General features: G+C 40.9%; 1 protein-coding gene across 5 annotated transcripts in view; it reads right to left on the bottom strand.

Moving 5' to 3' along the window:
- Nucleotides 1-21,026, bottom strand: part of LOC138721814 (sodium channel protein type 5 subunit alpha-like) — a 217,609-nt gene that overhangs the window by 95,416 nt on the left and 101,167 nt on the right. For all 5 annotated transcript variants that reach the window (XM_069859263.1, XM_069859259.1, XM_069859260.1 and 2 more), the window contains 4 exons: nt 13,048-13,180; nt 9,697-9,935; nt 3,127-3,300; nt 1,350-1,706 (listed from right to left, as the gene is read on the bottom strand). In XM_069859263.1, coding sequence (XP_069715364.1) covers nt 1,350-1,706; nt 3,127-3,300; nt 9,697-9,935; nt 13,048-13,180 — 903 coding nt within the window. The remainder of the gene's footprint in view (nt 1-1,349; nt 1,707-3,126; nt 3,301-9,696; nt 9,936-13,047; nt 13,181-21,026) is intronic.

Here is a 21,026-nt window from a genome sequence, read left to right as displayed (position 1 = left end):
TGACAGCTGACTCCAGGTGACGAAAGGGATATTCCACACAATATGACATCATATTCAGCACGTAAAGCTGGAGGAAGAAGGAAACAGGGGGGGAACACACGATCAGAGTTATGGTGTCTTCCCAAGTAACTGTTATGCATGATGGAGCCCTGCTTTCCTGGAGGTGGCAGAACATCTGCCTGCTGATGGGAAGTAGTTAAAGAATTCCTATTTTTGCTTTCTTGCATGTGTAGCTTTTGTTTTACCTGTTGCACTGTCTTTATCTCAGCCTACAAGTTGTCTCACTTTTACATTTCCAGTTCTCTCCTCCATCCCACTGAGGGAAGTGAGCAAGAGGCTGTGCAGTGCTTAGATGCTGGCTGAGGTTAAACCATGACATGAGTAATTACAGTTTAATCTTTTGACTTTTATAAAAAAAATCATATGGAATATAATTTGCTTTTGCAATTAACATTTTCCGTGCAAAGCTAACCATTAAAATAAAAATTACTGTAAACAAAACAATGCACTCTGTTTTTCTACCAGCTCTTTCAAGACCTTTTCTACCCAGCAGCTGAGAACCAAAACATCGGGTACTTAAAAGCAAAACAACCGCTAAAAGCAATTGGTTGCAAACCCCAACTTTTTTTATAGCAGCATCTACTATTAAACAACTCACTACATAAACAGTAAGTCCATTAGAGCCACAATGTCAAAGATGCTTTGTAAGCTGAACAGGAGAAACATTTTCACAATGACTGCAAGCCAGGAAAGTGCTCCGTAAGATGTCAACAGGGAAATACAATTCAATCTTAATAGGTTCAGTTCTTATGTAAGCCGTGTTTATGGGATAGTCTATTAAAAAAGTAAGCAAGCAAGTGACATTCCTGTAAACACAACCTGCCGCTTCCTAGAACAAGACAATCAAAACTCCTCTCAAAGACACTGTGCTTGCTTTAAGGAGGTTCACATGTTCTGGACCAAAATTGAAGAGAAATAAGAATACCTCCCAGTACAGTGACCACTGAGATGATGTTCACACCTGTACAGAAAAGAGATCTGGAATCCATTCACTCCCATGTCTGGCTTAAGAAAAACCATAATTATAACCAGGCCACATGCCTTTCCTCTAGTAAAGCATTATCTGTCCTGCAAAAAGCATTAAGCCTTCATTCCTAATTAATAATGCAATGCTAGCAATTTTGTATTTGGGATATGAACAAGTTTCTCTGTGTGATAACTTGGTTAAGCAAATTAAAGCCATGGAGCAGTGTGAGATGTCCTATTTCTGGATAATAATAAAAAAAAAAATGGTACATTTGCACACATTTGCCAAGAAAGGGAGAAAAAAAAATATCTTGAGGACTCACCACCAGGTTTCCTATTACCATGACCAACAAGAAGACAAGAAGGCACAGCGGCTGCCCAGCTACTTCCATGCAGTCCCACATGGTCTCAATCCACTCCCCGCACAAAATTCGGAAGATGATGAGGAATGAATGGAAAAAATCATTCATGTGCCACCGTGGCAGATTGCCAGTTGTGCTTATCTTCTTCACATTGTCCAGGTAGCTTTTCCCAAAAAGCTGCATTCCTACCACGGCAAAAATAAAGACGATGATTGCCAGCACAAGAGTGAGGTTTCCAAGGGCACCCACTGAATTACCAATGATTTTAATGAGAGTATTTAAGGTCGGCCAGGACTTGGCCAATTTGAAGACTCGCAGCTGTGAACAAAACATAAACAACAGTGTCAGTTCACAGAAGGAATAGACATTTCAGCTGATGAATTATTAAAGTGGGTAACACGTGAAAGATGTTAAATGCCACAGTGTGTACAGTACAAGGTGATTTTAGCCATACTTCCTGTTAACCTCACTACATCTATTAATAAAATATCAGTTAGGCTTCTTGGATGAGAATTAAGTTTTCTGGAGCTATGATCTGCCTTAATAGACAGATTTACTTTTTGAAGCTGGGGAAGGTGGTGAGAGGATGGAAGGAAATCTCAAATTTTAACGTTTTATCTTACGTTGATTTTCCTCCTCAAATTAAACAGTCTGGCAGGCATCTGGGGGAAGGACTTTAGGGTTCTATCCCACAAAGAGAAAAGCAACTCCTCTGTTTCAGAGCAAGCCTCAGCCAGAAGCTATTAGTTGTTAGTTACCAGGGTGAAAATGACCTCTGTGTGGAGGATCACACAGTCTATGCCCAGCCCACATCCCACTTAAGACCTATTTTAAGGATGTAAACGATTCCTAGCCTTTCTGTTGCTTTTTTCATCTGCAGGTTTAATGTCAGCCCTATTGAAGACTGATTGCTCAAAACCTGACAGCAGACTCAGGACCTAACAGCAGTGGTGAATTTTTTTTTTTTTTTGAGAAGCACAGAGAATTTTGGGATAAGAAAAGAAAGACCAAATAACTTCCTTTAAATGTAGCCATAAGGGCTTATTTTCCTGGTCTTTCTAAGTTGTGAAGACATATCATGGCCAGAATGATTAGCATGGACATCCTGGTACATGAAGTGCAACACAAATGTCAGGCTGGCAAGGAAACTACTTTTCTGTTCCAATATGTCAACAGTCTCTCGTTAATAGAATTCCACTATCCCGTGCATAACAAAGAAGCTGACAGCTAAGTAGTTGCCGTGAAAGACAGATGCTATGTTATGCTGATCAGTTCTAGAAAAAAAAAATCACTCCGTGAATAATTCAAAGACATTTTCTTTTGACAACATATAAAAGAACAGTGGCATGTTTATAACATAATTTAGGAATAACAACTTCTGAAAAGACATGTTACTGGCTCTTGTATTTCTTGGGCTATCAATTATCTGCTGACTAAGCTAACAGGTGCACAGGTATAAAATGGTAGATATTTTACAAACTGGAATTCAAATCTTTTAAGTGTGCTACAAGTACCTGGCATGACTAGAGGGAATCAAATTATGTTCTCATTTACGCTGATGAAAATCGGGAACAATTCCTTTTATCCCATAGCCTGTAATTAGTGTCATGTACTCTTCACAAGTTTGCAGCAATTAAAGTCTTTATCAGCAGATGCATTTTTGAGAAAATATGTTGTTTTCATGATAGAGTTTGTATGTAATACAAGAAGAAGGGTAAAAAGAAAATAAGAGCATTACCAGTCGAAAGGAGCGTAAAACAGACAGGTTTCCCATGCTGGACAAACCCAGTTCCATCAGGCTTAGAATAACAATTATGCTGTCAAAAATATTCCAGCCCTGCTGAAAATAGTAGTAGGGGTCAAGGGCAATTACTTTGAAGATCATTTCAGCTGTAAAAATCCCAGTGAAGACCTGCAGAAAGAAAATATGAAATCGGAGTAACCTTTTAAGCACACCTCTCTGCTTGCAGACTTTCCACTGGTACAGGTGAACACAGTAGGAAGACAAAACCAGTTTAAAAGAGTGAAGTACTCTGTTTTTCATGGTTGATTCTTTATCACTATTACAACTTTTTCTGCTCTGCTTACAATAATATTTGATACCGCTGTAAACTTACAGTAACATCTGAGTTTAAGCTCTGGTTCGGAACATATATTTCCATCTCATTCTGTCATCTGAATTATTCCAAGTGGCAAAAAAGGAAGTGCAAAGGTGCCTTTTATAAAGGTTAAATACATTCATTTCATTGGAGAAATCAGAATGAACAGAGCAGGAGAGTTAAAAGGACATTTGGTTGTAGTGTACTTGCTGTATTATCTCTTTTTATTTTGTTATTATTATTAATACCATGGCAATGCAAGCCTCCAAGTCATTCAGAGGTTATTGCCAGCAGCAAAGGCGATTAGAAACTCTAATTTCAGTCCTAGTCTTTTTTTACAAATAGTCACGGCAATTTTCTTTTCAGAGCATCTCAGGAACACATCGCTTATTTATGTCCCAGTTCAAATGTCACATGGTGGAACTTCTAATTGGAACATTTTTCTTTAAAAGAACACATAAATATTACCTATGAGGCAGAGCAAGAGGGGAAGGGAAGGCTACTGACAGCAAATTCAGATTTAACATGCTCCTGCAAAGCATCTCGGAGAATCAGATCTTGTCCTTTCATATGACCTCCTTAAGTAACAGTTTAAATGCACAATGCAAGGCTCTAGTCAACTTAAAATGACAAAATATGGGCATCGAGTTCTTTATATATTGTTTTATTTTAATTCCAAGTCCCAGTACAAGCTGCACAGAGCTTTATGTTTCTGAAAAAAACCTCAGTTGTACATATATATTAAAGCACATGGTTTTCTGTGAAACAATCAACATTAATGCACTGTGCTGGTCAAAAAAAAAGAGGAGGGAATCCAGTGCTCACATATCAGTAACATGCTGTTAAGGAGAAATGTTTTACTTCCAATAGGCTGAATACTTTCAACATTATCCCAGCAAAACGGATCAACTCTGAGCAAGAGATGATAAACACAGTAAGATGTGGAAGGGAAAATCTAAGGCCATGTAATTATGAGATTAATGAATAAAAATAAATGATCATAGCCTGCATTTGAGGAAGGCTGTGCTTTACTCTGTAATTCTTCCAAGTGTACGTTTTACACAAATTCCTTATGTAAAATACCTTCTGTCATCAGGAAAAGAATATATTGGATTGCAACAGTACCTTGGAATGCATCGACGTTCCATCACCACCTCATACCAAGAACCCAACACAACAACAACCTGTCTTATATTTCTGACTAACCGACAATCTCCGAGTCACAGTGGTTAGAGATACCAAAGATTCCCACCAGAATGCTCCAATTTCCCTTAGGACAAAGAGGAAGACATAATTGTGTGTCTGTGAAATTGTATCCAGGGGGTTGCCTTAAAAACTATGATACCACACTCTGTGCATTACGCAACCGTCTTGCTGAGAAATGACTCAGGAGGATCACTTGCTTTGCCTGAATCATTTTAATCAATAACCTTCTGAGAAGGAAATGTCGCAGTAAGATAGCAAAATGTCTGAGCATTCCTAAAGGCATTCAGAATCGTGTCCGTGTACCAGCTACAAATTTCCAATAGCAGTTGTCAAATCACTGGCACCTCATAGACAGTGACGGTGCTTGTCCGTGATGTTGGATATTCAGTATGATAAGGTCTGGAAAGAAACCAAGTAACTTAACATCCCACTGGTGCTAAATAAGCCACTGCTGATTTGGAGGACTTGGTCTTAAAAAACTTCTTTCATCTATAATTTCAGCTGTTTAAGCTCTAATTTTGCAGAACATCATCGCAGTTCCTAGAGGAAAATAAAATTTCAGAGAATCTTGCTATATCTGTCTATAGCGGTGGTATAGCATAGGCAGATGAGTTATGTATAGATGTACGTGTGCTGGCTGGCCTTCTGATCACATTTGAAAATGCTGATCTCCTCTAACTGAGGAACTAAAGGAGTCTGAAGGTAGCAGGCATTGCATGCATAGCCTGTACTCAGCATGGGTGAGGCCACCTTGAATACTGCGATCAGTTTTGGGCCCCTCACTACAAGAAAGACCTTGAGGTGCTGCAGCACATCCTGAGAAGGGCAAGGAAGCTTGTGAAGCGTCTGGAGAACAAGAAAAGAAGACTGAGGGGAGATCTTATCACTGTCCACAACCACCTGAATGGAAGTTGTAGCAAGGTGGGTGTTGGTCTCTTCTCCTAAGTGATGGGTCATAGAACGAGGGGAAATGGACTTGAGTTGTACCAGGGGAGGTTCAGATTAGACACCAGGAAAAACTTCTTCACCAAAAGGGTAATATGGCACTGGAAGAGGTTGTCCAGTGAGGTGGCAGAGTCATCATCTCTGGAGGTATTTAAGGGACAGGTAAATGAAGTGCTCAGGGATATGGTTTAGTAGTGGACAGTTACGGTTGGATTCCATGATCTCAAAGGTCTTTTCCAACCAAACAATTTTATGAGGTAGACGAACAATCAGAGATGGAGATCTCCAATGACTGGCAGAAAAATTGCTCTTTCAGAAAGTCAATCCCTATTCCACTTTCATTCTTTCATTTCTCTTAGAAACATTCATTTTGAGGAAAAAATGCCAAAGATCTGCCCTTTTAAATATTTCTTCCCATTTAATGCTAGTATAATCACTCAGAGAGGGTTAGAAACAATGAGAAGATGACAGCCAGCCAACATAAGGGCAGAGGAGGGGTCTGGCAGTCTGCAGCTTAGGGAATGCCATCATCTGGCAGTCTGCCCTGGAGCTGGAACTCCCTCCCTTTTCACTGGGGGTTGCAAAAAACTTCAACTTCCATTATAAAATGCTCCACAAAATAGAATTACCTTCTTCTGACCTGCTCCAATCACAATAAATCTGGTTATGCAGAGGTTTAGTAAAGCTGTCGAAGGGAAGCCAGGATGGTCTGGCCTCTAACCAATCTATTCTAGAATACAGGGGATGGGGATCCCCATGCCATCAGCCTGCTACAAAAAAATAGTAGTAAGCTGTTTTCCTTATTTTACACTTTGGCACAAAGAGGAGAAATAGCTGTAGGCAGTGCTGGGAAACTCACAGTGAGATTTTAATAATTTTTTTTGGCAAAATTTTGCAAAATTTGCTTTGCAATTCCTCCCCCTGCTCACTGTCTTCTCTTTGATTGTTGGCACCCAGTGCTGTCCTACTCAGCTCCAGGAAGTCTGCAGGAGCCACGATGGCAGGAGGGATGCCAGGGGCTAAAGTTTCATTGCCTGTGATCTGCAGAGGGAGAATCTGATCTGCCAAAATCAAAGCAAGTGCAAAAGGAGGAAATGGCACCATTGCCACCTGCTCTGCTGGGTCCGAAGGAGTTTTTTTTTTAATTCATCTTAGAAGGCCACAAATTGTTGAGCAACAACAAGGAAGGCTGGCTGCAAATTGAAGCTGGTTGCAGTCCCGTGAGATGAATTTCTGAGCTACCCGTATCTACTGCTTTCTGCAGAGGGCAAGAACATGGGTTTGGAGCAAGAGTTAACCAAACAGATTTATATTTAGCACAACAACAAAGGATGACTTGCCAAGAAACAGTAGCTGAAAAAATACAGACTGGTCCCACAGCGTAGCAGAAGAATCTTAACCTGCCCAAGGAGGCCTAGAGCTGAGAATAACAAGGACCAGGGTAAAGAAAAAAAAATCCATACATGTTGTACCACATATTCTAAGCCGTATTCTGATTACTGCTGCTACCCATCTAAACCTTCCAGTCAGTGTAGGATGCTTCTCGCTAAAGGCAGACATCACATCTGTAGTGTCTCTGCATACACCCTCTACAACTGATGGTCACGACAGTCACTGTCCTCCAGGACACAGTTCACCTTATCCAAAAGTAAATGACTTTCAAACATCACATAAATTGTGCCTTAAAATTGTCCATTACTCTCCATTGACTTTAAAGAGAGACAAAGATAACTGGGTCAAACAAAGACTCCTACATGGTAATTAACTAAAGTTAAGAAAGTTGACTCTCACTTTGAGATACTGCAGCCTTATTTTTAGAGAAATAAAGGGCTTTTTTTTTTTCTGTTTGAGCTTCTCAAATACAAACATAGCAGCATCCACGTTCCACGGTACTCCAGACTTATCTATAGTCCCCTAGGATGTCCTGCTTCTTCCACTAAATTTTAGAGGCAATTCCACCATGCCATGGCTAGATGGCTCATGCCTTCTCAAACACTGACTCTTCTAAAATTAAAAGGATTTTAAACATTAAACAGTAAAACACAGTAACTTTTAAATATAAACTCAGAGAGAGATGATTAAAGGAAAAGCTTCCGTTTTGTAGTAACTGCGGAATTTTAGTGGCCCCTTGGGTTAACAAATTGTACATCATTGCCTCTGGAAAGGCTTTTCTGCTGCCCCTGCAGCTTGGCTGTGGATCTGTCACTCTGTTTCTCCTTGAAGAAGTGCAGTCTCTGCTTACTTTGCAGCTCTCTCCCCGGCTACTCCAGCTTGCACATTAAAAGCTTCCCCTTGAAGCATCAGCCATGCTTTGCTCCCTGTCCCCTCTGCCCTGGGGTTTACATGGCACCCAGCACGTGCTGCTGGACAAGGCAGGAAAGCACAGTAGGACATACAAGGTCATACAGAAACTGTATCTCAGGCGCCTTCCTCCATACAAATCTACCTATAATCAAATACCACTCTATTTCCGCCCAAGATCTTGCCTTATTTTTCTCTTTCCGGTAATTTTTTTTAACCTAAAAATTCACTGTTTGTCACCAAGAACTGCTGCCTTATCATTGCTTTACCAGAAATCCCAAACAATCCTCATTAACCTTTCTCTTATCTCAGTTCCTTAAACAGATACAAACTAGATACCTATCAGGAACAGCACAGAAGCATGGCTTTAATGGTTAGCAATAATCTATATGGACTTATGTAAGGCCTTTGACATAGTCCCCCACAACATCCTTCTCTCTAAACTGGAGAGATATGGATTTGATGGGTGGACTGTTCAGTGGATAAGAAATTGGTTGGATGGTCGTATTCAGAGAGTAATGGTCAATGGCTCGAACTCCAGATGGAGATCTGTGACAAGTGATGTCCCTCGGGGGTCCGTACTGGGGCCAGGGCTGTTTAATATCTTCATCAATGATATTGACAGAGAGATTGAGTGCACTCCCAGCAAGTTTGCAGATGACACCAAGCTGAGTGGTGCAGCTGCCACGCTCTAAGGATGGGATGTGATCCAGAAGGACCTGGACAAGCTAGAGAAGTGGCCTTGTGCAGACCTCATGAGGTTCAATAAGGCCAAGTACAAGATCCTACACCTAGGTTGGGGCAAACTGCTGTTTCAATACAGTTTGGGGGGATGATGTGATTGAAAGCAGCTCTGTGGAGAAGGACTTGGGGGTGCTCATTTATGAGAAGTTCAATATGAGCCACCAATGTGCACTTGTAGCCCAGAAGGCCAACTGTATCCTGGGCTGCATCAAAAGAAGCGTGGCCAGCAGGTCGAGGGAGGTGATTCTGCCCCTCTATTCCTCTCTTGTGAGACCTCATCTGGAGTAGTGTCCAGTTCTGGAATCCACAATATAAGAAGGATATGGAACTGTTGGAACACATCCAGAGGAGGCCACAAAGATGATCAGAGGGCTGGAGCACCTCCCATACGAGGACAGGCTGAGAGAGTTGAGGTTGTCCAGCCTGGAAAAGAGAAGGCTCCAAGAAGACCTTATGGCGACCTTCCAGTACCTTAAAGGGGTTTACAAGAAAGCTGAGGAGGGAATTTTTACAAAGGCATGTAATGATAGGACAAGGGGCAATGGCTATAAATTGGAGAGGGGCAGATTTAGACTAGACATAAGGAGGAATTTCTTCGTGATGAGTGGTGAGACACGAGAACAGGTTGCCCAGGGCAGTTGTGGCTGCCCCATCCCTGGAGGTGTTCAAGGCCAGGTTGGATGAGGCCTTGGGCAGGCTGACCTAGTGAGAGGTGTCACTGCCCATGGCAGAGGGTTTGGAACTGGATGATCTTTAAGGTCCTTTCCAACCCAAACTATTCTGAGTCTATGAGTCTATGATTAGAATATGTCAGTTTAATGAAAGTAGATCCTTGTCATACTATCATTTCTCTTTGCTCCCAGAAGAAGGTGACTATCTGGACTTGCTTGACATGTCCTATGCAAAGCGATGCTGAGAGCATATCAAAACGGAATCTTCCCAAGCTGCCACCAACACTTTAAAAAGTAGGAAATGCACTCCCCAAGTAGCACTTCAAGTTCACGTTCACTTACCAAATTGCCTATGTAGAGCATGTGGTCAAACTCCTTTGTCATCTTGTAATGCTCCAGGGCCATGAAGAGCGTGTTCAGCACAATGCAAAGGGTGATGGTGAGGTCGGTAAATGGGTCCATTACCACGAACTTGACAAATTTCTTGATTAAAAGCCAAAGTGGGCAGCAATCCCAAATGAGAAATTTAACAGCAAAGTGGTTCCAGCAGGGAGGACATTTCTGGTGCGATTCCTCAAGCTCTAAGTCACAAGCAGTAAAGTAACAGTCAATTCACACTGAGTTATATGACAAGGGAACACTTAAAATGACTCATAACATAGAGGAAGGCCCCTGAATTACCCCAAACTTCTTTTTTGTAGGATAAAAATATTTCTGTCTTAATAGGATGGCAAATTATGTACTTTGGTAGTTTTGCCAGTTGACCTGCACTTAGCAGACAGTGACCTGTTCTGAAAGTAATAACCTTTTAAAAGTGTCACCAGCAAAAAGGAAGAATCACACTAAATATGTAAAATCCACTATTATTTATAGGCTCCAATTTTTATGTTTTCCTTTTTGGCAAACTCAGGTGGATAAGAACCTTCATTTAACTTCAACTGGAATATGTTATCTTCACTCCCAGGTCCCATTTCACAGTTATCTTAAGTAATACCTTTTAAAGCATTTAAAAGATGAAAGAGCTTAAATCCAATATTTAGAGCTGATATAAGCACTTGAGAGTTAGAGTATCACTGGTTATCAACGGAGTTTCTGTTCTTCATGTGCAATACAAAAATGCATGAAGCGTCTGATTTCTTCTGATAGGCCCACATACAAAATCAAGGGAGTGCCTAAGTCAGTTTGACAATGTGACTGAAGCTCCAGTGTGCTTTTTAAAGATGCTTTTAAAATATTACCTAAAATACAACTTTTATATGTTCATTTCATTTGAGCACAAAAGAATTGAAATAACTTCGTAAGTATAATTTGCATTAAATAGTGAAAAAGAAAAGCCAAAGAAGACAGCTAACATCTGAATGATAATGATTAGCAGAATTGCTTAATGCTTTCCTTTTCTGATTCCTTCATAGGCATGGAATGCTGCATAACGGTTTTAGTCTATATAATTAGAACCTGCACTGATAACAGGAAAACTTCAGCCAAGGCTGTTATTTCAAATCAGTTTATAAACAGCCTGCTCTCTTCAGCCAGAATGTATTCTTCATGTACTTTCCTTCACTGGATAACAGAAATGTGGTGTTAGCTGTCATCTAGCAAGCTTTCAAATCATCAGATGACGTTTTCCACGCACCGGTTTTGCACAAACTTCTATACTGCTCCAAGATCTCTGGGAAACCAAATTGCTCCCAAGAAATAATATCTTTCCAGCCTCCACACAGAAGGTTTACAGGTAAGTGCCCAAAATGATGTGAGAACGATCCATACCCTAAACAATTTCAATTCTAAATCCTAATTTTGCATTTTTGTTGGAAACCCACCTCAAAGTAATAAAGGCTTTGGGGCAGTCACTTCCTAAAGGACCTAATTTTCCAGGTAAATCCTGAACACATCTATCTATATCCATACTTCTCATAATCACTTCTAATCAAACCTGCTTATCCCACTGTTACTAATTGTGGGACTTTCATGATGGACACACATCAAACATGTGACTCTTTTCTCCAAGGCTCCACACAAAACACAAGTCCCTTCAAGTCCAGAGTGCTGCTGAAAATGGTAGTTTAACCCCTCTCAGTCACATGTTATTTCTCTTTTTGCCAGTTTTTGTAGTCCTGGACCTTTTGGGTGAGCTGGTTCTGCTTGATCATCCACATGAAAACCAACTGCTTGTACAGTCAAATCAAACTGCAGGAACACAGCAAGGGGAGGAGGAAGGTAGGACTGTCCTCTTTTGGTAGGGATGTAGCATTAAAATGGTTTAAATCAATCAAGAACCCACATCCTTTCTCCACCATGAGTGACCTTTAGAAAGCACAACAGATCTAATAGTTTTTGAAAGACAGCTGCAAAAGGAAAAAAAAAATTAGACTCATCTGCTTTTTTTTCTGCTACTTCAGATTGTTTTTAAAAAAATGGTCAGAAAACCACGATCGAAGTTTGCGTTGGAGGTTTTTTTCTCCTTATTTTTAAATGAAAAAACTTCCTAGGTTATTCCTTGCCTGTAAGGCTTTGCAGTGTATGGGAAAAACAAGCAGACGATGACTAACCAAGAGCCAAGATCAGAAACTGGGAACTAAAGGGGAAAGGACTTCTGGTCTGGCTGTTTCACACAGTTTGGCACAAATTATACAGCTATTATTACAGTTAAAAACTGTGATACGTTTTATTCTGATTTGATATTCCTCTTGTTGTTAACGAGTGTTCAATTTCAATGACTAATCAAAGTCTGGGAGTTAGAAAACCTTTGATAAGGACTGAAACAGCTTTCATCTGTACCAGGCTAAAAATGTACATCCTCTGAATTACCCTAGATGTAGTTTCTATTTCTGTGGTAAAAAGTAATAGAAAGTACCATTAAATAAATAAGCCAAAGTCCAGTTCAGGCCTTTTAGGCATTCTTAACACATTACAAAGAAGCAAATCAATCACAAAGCTAATTGCTAAATTTAGCTAATTGCTAAAAACTCCACAGGAAAAAAATAAAACCCTTGCAGACTACACTGAACACTTCAATACATTGAAGTGATTATTTACCTATTAAGAATACAACTCTTTATTTATTTAAACATATGTATGTATACATTCTGGCCACAGCACTGCTTAATCTAACCACACGGGATGGTAAAATGCTGAGGAGCAAGAAGGGCTCTGCAGTTACACACTGGGGTGTCTCCAAAGAGCTGGGTCCAGTCCCTCTCTGTGAGGGACTTGAATTTCACGGTGGGATTTGAACCACCCACCAAACTGCCATGTCCCTTTAGCTGCTCTACAAGGAGCAAACTTCCCTCTCCCACTGCTTGGAAGTTTTGCATGTAGCTGGTGACTGCACACGCCAGGCTTTGCATCAGCTCCAAAGAGATGAGATATAAATGCATGCACAGTCACCCAAACAGTCTGGTGCTCCACTACCCTGCATCTTAGTTAGCCCTGTTTAAATTAAATGTCACAGAGGAACAAAATGTTACTTTGACTTTTTGATTATAAGGCCAGCATTTTGTCAGAATTTCTACAACTGCATGGCTAAGTTAGTGATTATACTGCCTTCTGTTACAGCTTCAACTATATGGTATGGGTTGCAACAACTATCTATAATGTCTGCCTGCAAAACAATATTAGGATTTTTTGTCTCGATTGTTTCTGCCAGTCAACATGCACATAGCTTTGAGTTGGGGAACTAAAGACAAGTCTTACCTTCCAGGGCACTGGTGATGATGCTAACAGCGCTTACTGCCCTCTGCCTCTGAAAGGGTTCATCCGAGTGGTCCACAGATGGGCGGTGGGGCATTAAAAGCTGCTTCTTGCTTGCCTCGTCTGAGGGAGAGGTCTGTTTAAATGAGCACATTGGATCGGCAGGATAAAAACAAGGCGGATATGGAGTAGCTTTTTCAAAATTGTCTAAGCTCTATTTTCCCTATTGGAAAAGTCCAAATCTTACTGATTTCCCAATTAGATACACGCTGAAGGGGTATTGCTTTTGCAATGGCATTTTGAAGCCACTTTGGAAATTTTTCCCTGCTCTTTACCTATAAATAGGTGAAAGATGCAGGTGAAAATAAAGGGAGGTTCCCGATGCTGGAGAAACAGCAGTGCTGCTTTACCATGCTCTTTGCTTGTGAAAGAAGCTCTGCTTAATTACATTAATTATTCCATTATTTCTGAAATGTGTTAACTGTTTAATTATAGTGTGAGAAAAGGAAAAAGGGGCGTGGGTAACAGCTCCATTACAGGATTCTGATATCACACCAAGCAAACTGACTCCTCAACACATGTTTTTTCTTGTTCTGAAACACTGCCAAATCTCAGGAACATATTGCCGTTCTGCTGATCTTTGGTGTCCATGATTAGAGAGGAATTTCAGGTTCTTTTTTTCCTCAGAGAAACTAAAGAAATAACCCAAACTATCTAGTTCTTATGTTTCTCAAAGAAAAGTTTAAAGAAAATAAAAAAGACCAAATAAATTAAATACCAGAAAAGGAGAACTCCCAAACTGTCTTTATTTATTGCTTCATTTTAAATTAGTTTTATGCTTTTTGAAGGTCTGGGTTTCTGAAGTCAGCCAGAAACACGGTATAGCTGCAGACACATACTGTATTAAATACTTTATCTTGCCAGCTCACAGGAGCAAGACATTAAGACTTTTATTATTACAAGCTCCCACTTCATACAGACACAAATTCTGCGTGCTTTACTCCTCTAGCTCGTCCACAGGCAGAAAGGTGGCAATTGAGGTGTGAGGATCTGGGAAAGCCAGGTTCAATGCCATTCTCTATCACAGTCCTCCTGTTCGAGACACTCTGTCTCCCCCCAAAAAAATGCTTTAACAGCCCCTGTCCTGCTCCTTCAAGCACACAGGCTCTGAGGTCCAAGACACTACGTATGCAAGAGAGATGCACTGTGAACAGATGGGTCCTGATGGCTCTTGCAATATAAATTGAGGAAATGTGAAAGGAGAAGAAATCCATATGAAGATGGAAACTCCTGGTTTATACAGATGTCAGAGCAGCTGCTTTTGCTTCTCCATGGTCAAAGTAGCTAAATCAATTGGATTCAATCTTCTGGATCTTTTCTCCTCATTTGAAATGGTTCTAACCACCCTAAGCAGCAAACAGAATGCCAACTGAAACATGCCATGGGCAGCAGCTCCACAGGTCTGCCTGGGACATGCACCTAGAGAAACTCAGGAGCCCTCCTTTTGGCCATTTCTCTATCAAAACTGTTCTTCAAGAAAGGCAATTCTGTGGCAACTGCAAGAAAAAAAGCACTGAAGCTCTATGAGCTGTCTTTCTGGAATGTGACCTCTTCAGGGCAAGGGATATTCCTTTGTCAGATGGTCGCAAAGACAAAGCCACTCCACTACTGGCTGGCACTGAAAATAATAATCAGGATACTGGTCCCAGGTCACTTCAAAGTACTGCAGATAAAAATACCAATCACTTAAAGACTGGAGAAGAGCAAGGACTTTTAAAGCAAGCACTTAAAACATTAGCCAAGCCAGGAAAGAAGTAATGCTTCAAAATGGCTTTATTTTTTAAAAAAATAAAAATGTTCTTTTTTGTTAAAACAATTAGGCTTATTGTCTGTTGAGTTACTGATGCAGTCTTCTCAAACGCAGAGGTGTAATCAGAACCTATTCAAAGACACTCCTACTTTGGCACAATATAACAAGAAAACGCTCTAGGAGTGTTCCCAGCTTAGGAGCTGGGAACAAGGAACAATATTTTGATGCATTAGTTTGCTTGATTCCCTTCACCTCAAAACCATCAAATAAAAACCAAAGAAACAACAAATGTTTTATTAATGAAGAAAGCACCTACAAAATTGTATATCATTTGCACCAGTTTTGAGTACATAACAAACACATGGAACTGAAAGAAATAACTAGACCAGGAGATAAAAAACATTAGGGAGACAAATTTCTAAGAATAAACTAAAAGAGTAAAATCAAAGAAAAAAAGAAAAAAAAAATTCCACGTAAAACCCCAGCTCTTCCAGTTTCCTCTGTCTGTAGAATGAACTGTAAGAAAAACTCTAATTTCAAATTCTTCTGCATTATCTAACTCTTTTTAAACTGTATCATCTTCCCATCCCATCTGACTCAAAGCTTAGGACACACCAGCAGCATTCCTTTAGATAACCTCATGCCCAGAAGTACCAGTTTTCTGACTCTAAAGAAAGATATTATATTCCTATTCATGCATGTAGAAGTATTTTTGCAGAATATACAGGCTGGTGGCCTTTATCTCAGAGCCACTTGTACTCACAGAGTAAAATGTGCTCACTACAAACGTTAAAAGTTAAAGAAAAGAAACACTCAGAGATTCATTCTTCCTAGTTTTTGATTCAGCTAAACCACGTTTAAACCATGTCAAGCTAAATCAGGTTTGGCTTCATAAAAAATTAGCAAGGAACTGACTTTGTTTTCAAGTTTTTATGTGATATCCCCAACCCAACAAGTTCCCTATTTTTCTTTCCAGCTCAGCATCTTCAATTCTACCACCTGTGTCACAAGAAGCAGTCCCCAAGACTTCAGGAATCCTGCAGGAGTCAAGGGGACTGTTTACAGTGTGCCAACCACCGTGGGTAAAGGGCTGTTTCTGAAGGAGATGTAGGCATGGCTCCTTCCTTCCTTCCTTCATCTCTGGAGGAGTGAGTGGTGCCATTTGCTGCTGGCTTGAGTTCAGAGGAAATTCTACTCTGTGTGGTAGCCTCCCACTTGCCCAGCTGTGCATGCCCCTGCTGGAGGGCAGAGTCCAAAGCCCACTGCTCCCTGCCAGCTGCTCAGCAGCACGCACACAATGGAGCTTCATCCCCAGAGCTAGGAGACAGTGTCTGTCATGGAGTCCTGGGGTGTAAAAAAAGCTCCTCTGCTCTTGCAGGAGGACCTGGTCTCTTTCTCAGTAAAGCAGTAAGTCTATCACATAGTCAGCAGGCCATTTACTAAAAAGTATTTTTCCAGGAAAGGAAGTTTGCATCCAAGTGAATTGTTTAAAATTACTGAAGTTACTTAGGGAAGTTTATGAGCTTTTATTCTTTGTAAAGAATAGATACATCAGTGTGTTTTATTATTATTTATTTTAGAATGGAGATAGCTAATAATCATGCAAGGAACTGGCAGGATTTTCACTCTGAGATAGAGAGCAGTTCCAGGAACTGGACAAACAAGGCAGCATAAAGGGTACTGTCATTACAGAGAGGATATGCACGGGCATAGTTGTTCATTGTACTTACATTTCTATAGAAATTAAGCATAAAATAACACCAGCCCCTACAGTTATGCAAAGAGTCTCCTTAGGATCCATATGAGAAATCACAGTGGAGTTAAACACAGGCACCTCTAGCAGGACTAGATTATTTGTAACGCGCTTTGATTGACTGGAAATGTTCCTCCTTTGGATTAGCTAAATTCTATAGGGACAAATATACTATTCAGTAATTTACATGTAAATGAGGATGCATAACACTGCCGAATTATTTTCTTCTGAGTGCCTTTAGTTCTGAGCTATGTCAAAACTGTTACGTGAAGATGGGTTTACACATGGCAGCATTTTAAAGACCACATTTGGGAACTGAGATAGATTTAATTTTCCTTGTACAGTAAAAATCTTTTCAAGCATAAAAAGAGGTGGACAGGCCACACCATGAACAATGGACTCAGTAAGGCACTAGCACAAATATTTAATGAGATTGAAAGTAACCATAATAGCACGTGGCAATAAAAAGAAGCCATTTAATTTTGTGGATACTTGATTATTCAAAGAGATGCATTGTAAACTGAAATGGCTTGCAATATTTTTGTCAAATCTGAATGATTTACACTTAGAATGTGCTAAAGCAATGTTTGAAATGAGCAGAAACTAGGGCCATGGTGACAGCTCTCTGCGAGGCAGCATCAGAGAGCTAGTTAGCTTTCATCCAAATGACTTGTTGGCAGCAATCTTTTTATGACTTATTTTGTTGACCTTTTTCTGAACATGGAAACTGCTAACACTTTGCCTTTTCATGAGTCCTATGGCAAAGAAAGAAGGGGAAAAAAGAAATTTTACCTTGAGGCAGACTTAGGGCCGACAAGAAAACCTCAAACCAGTGTGGTCAGAAAAACAGCTTCATACGTAGTGAGAACAAAAGCCAAGTTATTTTATTTTATTAAAAAGACCAAAAATTATCTAAAGATAAGCTTCTAAATCTCTTAAGGGATCATTCCCCAGTAGTTTTTATCTGTCAATCTAGCAATTTGGCACTGTAAGTTTCCTAAAAGAAAAAAAAAAAATTATATATGTGCAACCAAGAGGAAATTCAGGAAAGGTTGTATGTTCAAGAGGGAGACCCCAGGCAGCTCCAGCCTCCACCTCACTGCTAATCCCAAAGCCATGTCATGGGTGGCCCTGCTCTGCTGCTGGCTGATGGAAAGTTTCACTGAGCGTGTGAGAACAAAGCATTGGGGACCACCAGCTAACAGGCAGCTGCCCACTTGCAAACAACCACCTCCTCAGTCGCATGTCCATTTCTCTGCCACTTCCGATCTCCAAACTAATGGAATGTCAGACTAAACTAAAAACCCCTTTGATATCCCTGCAGAGTTACAGAAATGGCCCCATTCGGCTTTACAAGGCTGGGGGATGCTGACGTGTATTTTTTTAACCCTCAAAAAATTCTTGACAACCACAGGTGACATCTTACTCGCTTTCACCAGATCCCATAGATAAATTGAGATCCAGATAGCAGCTGATTAACTTAATCCAATTTTGTTCAAACAGCTCAATACCTTGGGAAGGGAGATGTTATTTTAACCTCTTAAATAACTCAGAAACATCAAGACACAATGGAGCATATAGCTACAAAAAATAATAAAAGAATGCACAGAAATTTTAGTTTGTAGAGTGCCCTAAAGATCCTTACATAACAAACAGACTTTTTGTAAAAAGGGGAAAGCCTAAACTCCCAGCAGAGCAATCAACAGGAGTATAAAATTTATCATTTTTCAAACCTCTCATTCTCTGGTCAAGTCCCCCCAGATTATGACTTTAAGCACAGTCACCAGGTCCTGCTTGTGTCTTAGTTAGACGAAGTTAAGTTCGATGAAATCAGCAGCTGCACCTTTTGAAGAAAGCTGGTAGAAGAACAGGACTGGCCCTGATTTAGTCTTTTGCAGGATACACCAGAAATTTCCAGGAAAGTGACTAATATTTGTCATGGATTTATTGGGACAAGCTCCCTGCACCTCTCAGACTTGAACACTTGTTGCTCTTCACATCCAGACGAAGGCTGCCTGACCCAGCAACATCTTTGTGGAGGGTGTTTGCAGATCATACACTCATATTGTGGTCTTCACATGACCTCAGTAGGCATTTTAGTTTGAAAACTGCCGTGCAACCTTCTATGCTGGCAAGGACAGCTCCCCAGTAACTCTGCCACCATTCCTTGTGGGCTCTTTTATGTGGTATGAGAGCATCAACGGGTGTAGCAAGGAGTGCACGGGTTCCCTACAGAAGACAGGATGTCTCTCCTCTTGTTCAGATTGAGCACTGAAGCCACTGGTGATTTTGCAGTATCGCTTTGATGCAGATGACTGCACGGATGGATGCCTTTCTGCATGGACAAAAGCCATCCATAGCCAGTAATCCTGCTGACCAGTCGGACTACCCCAGCTGACAAGACCTGTGGCTCTAAGGACAATCCATTGAAATTATTTGAAATCTCTCCTGTTTCACTAACCGTATTTAGGGATTAGACGAAGGAGATGGAAACTGCTAGCACACTGGGTTTCTCGTGAAAACACACTCACATCCATCAGTGCCAAGCAGCCAAGGCCATCTGAAGAGCACTTGAAACCAGCTTTTTTAGCTTACACGCTCTTCTGTAGCCAGATGTCAGGAGATCACTTCTCTGAGTCACCAGACTGAAGAGTGGGATACTCCACTGCAGCCACCTCTCTCACGGGAGAGGGAGCAGCTGCAGAGGTGCCTGCATGTCAGCTGAGCACCTATTCCCATGGGTGAAAGGCCCTCAGGTGGGACAGGGAGTAGCAGTTGCAGTGACAAAAAGGTATTAAAGTTCTTCGTTGTGGCCCTGCCTACTTTGCCAGGGGTGAAATATTCAGGCTGAATGTTGCTAAAACTGTCAGGCTAAAATTCTCAGAAGCAGCTAGCGACTCTTTGTGCTTTCCCTGGGAAACCTTAGGACAGCTCAGTTTGAAATCATCTGCTGAAACTATGGTCTGCTTAAAGGCTGCAGGTTGGAAACTCAAACCCAGAGGTAGTCAGATCTTGTTTGATGTTTACTCTGTCTTTGAAATCAGAAGTGCTCTTCCAGGCTTTCCCCAAACCAGAATTCAGCTGTCACCCCCCCTCAGTAGCAAACATACAGTTCTGTTTTATGCTCACCTGATACTGCTGAGCATCACAGAGGGACCTAAACAATGCATCTTCAAAACCTAATACTGTAAAATGTGTTTTGCCAGCTCCAACAACTCCTATGTTGCATTTAGGGGTGAAGCCACACTTACACCTCAGGAAGCTGTAAGTCAAGGCTTAACACAAATTACAGTGATGCCTTTTCTTGCTCAGGGAAGATACAATAGATAGCACAAGTGGGCCTTTTTTCACCATGGGCTTACACTCATACAAAATAAATAACAGTGGCAGGGTCAGTGGGGTTAATGAGGTAACATCAACTTTGCCCTGCAACGTATTTCTTTTGCCTCCCCCAAATATATCAAGAGACTATAAAAAGAACCTAGAGCTGCTGACAAAGAAACTCAACTTCAAATTTTAATAAGAAAAAGGCAAAAATATTCAAACACAAAGCCTAGAAATGTGTTAATTTATTTCTGAGCACGCTAAGGTGTTGGATTTGCTATTTCCTTGTACCTGTGCACCACAGCTGAGGCTGCACCTTTGTGTCCAGTGCTTATGGTCCCTATAGTGAACACATCTGCACAGCAGTGGGCTTCTTGCCAATTAGCTTCTAACTCCAGCTCACATTTTCTGGATAGATTAGATACCAAGCCTGTTTTGCAGAAGACACAACATCCTTCACATTGCATCACTGAATGAGCATCTGTTACTGTAGTGCCTGGATGTGATTTCCTAGATGACCAGGAAACTGCCAAGTGAGCTCACCCACCCGAGCCGTTCAATTTTCAACATCCATTTTTTTAAAAGGCAGGAAGCTGGCAAATGAAAAGAAATGCCAGCAGAGCACAAAGCCTCCCTGTCACCTCAGGGCCCAATCCTGTAAAATACCAATATTTCCTGTGAAAGGCTGAGTGCTCTCATGCTTTGTTAAGCTTTTTTTCTGACAGCTGGGAGAGCCTCAGCAGCTTTCCTTACAGAGAAAAAGGGGACATTTTTTTGCACCAAGCTAAGTCAAATAAAATTCCACTATCTACAAACAGTGTTTCTGTTCTCAGCTGTCTAGAGACTGCTCTCAGGACCAGTCTTCTGTGTCTACAGAGAGTAAGAATGGTACTACTATAGTCCTAAATGAACAAAGGTGTGAACATCTGAAAAAGCAGTAACAGCCTCAAAACTGTCAACAAAACAGCTTAGTCTCACACGGTGCAGCTTCCCACGCGCAGCATGGCCCCTCCTCTCATGTATAGTGTGAGAGTTTATTTGCAAAACTACAGGGAATGCCTGGGTGGGTTAGGAAAAAAATTCAATCCAAAGCTT

The sequence above is a fragment of the Phaenicophaeus curvirostris genome, chromosome 6, assembly GCF_032191515.1.
Source record: "Phaenicophaeus curvirostris isolate KB17595 chromosome 6, BPBGC_Pcur_1.0, whole genome shotgun sequence".
In the NCBI taxonomy this organism is placed as follows: Eukaryota; Metazoa; Chordata; class Aves; order Cuculiformes; family Cuculidae; genus Phaenicophaeus; species Phaenicophaeus curvirostris.
This window is presented reverse-complemented; position numbering and strand designations above follow the sequence as displayed.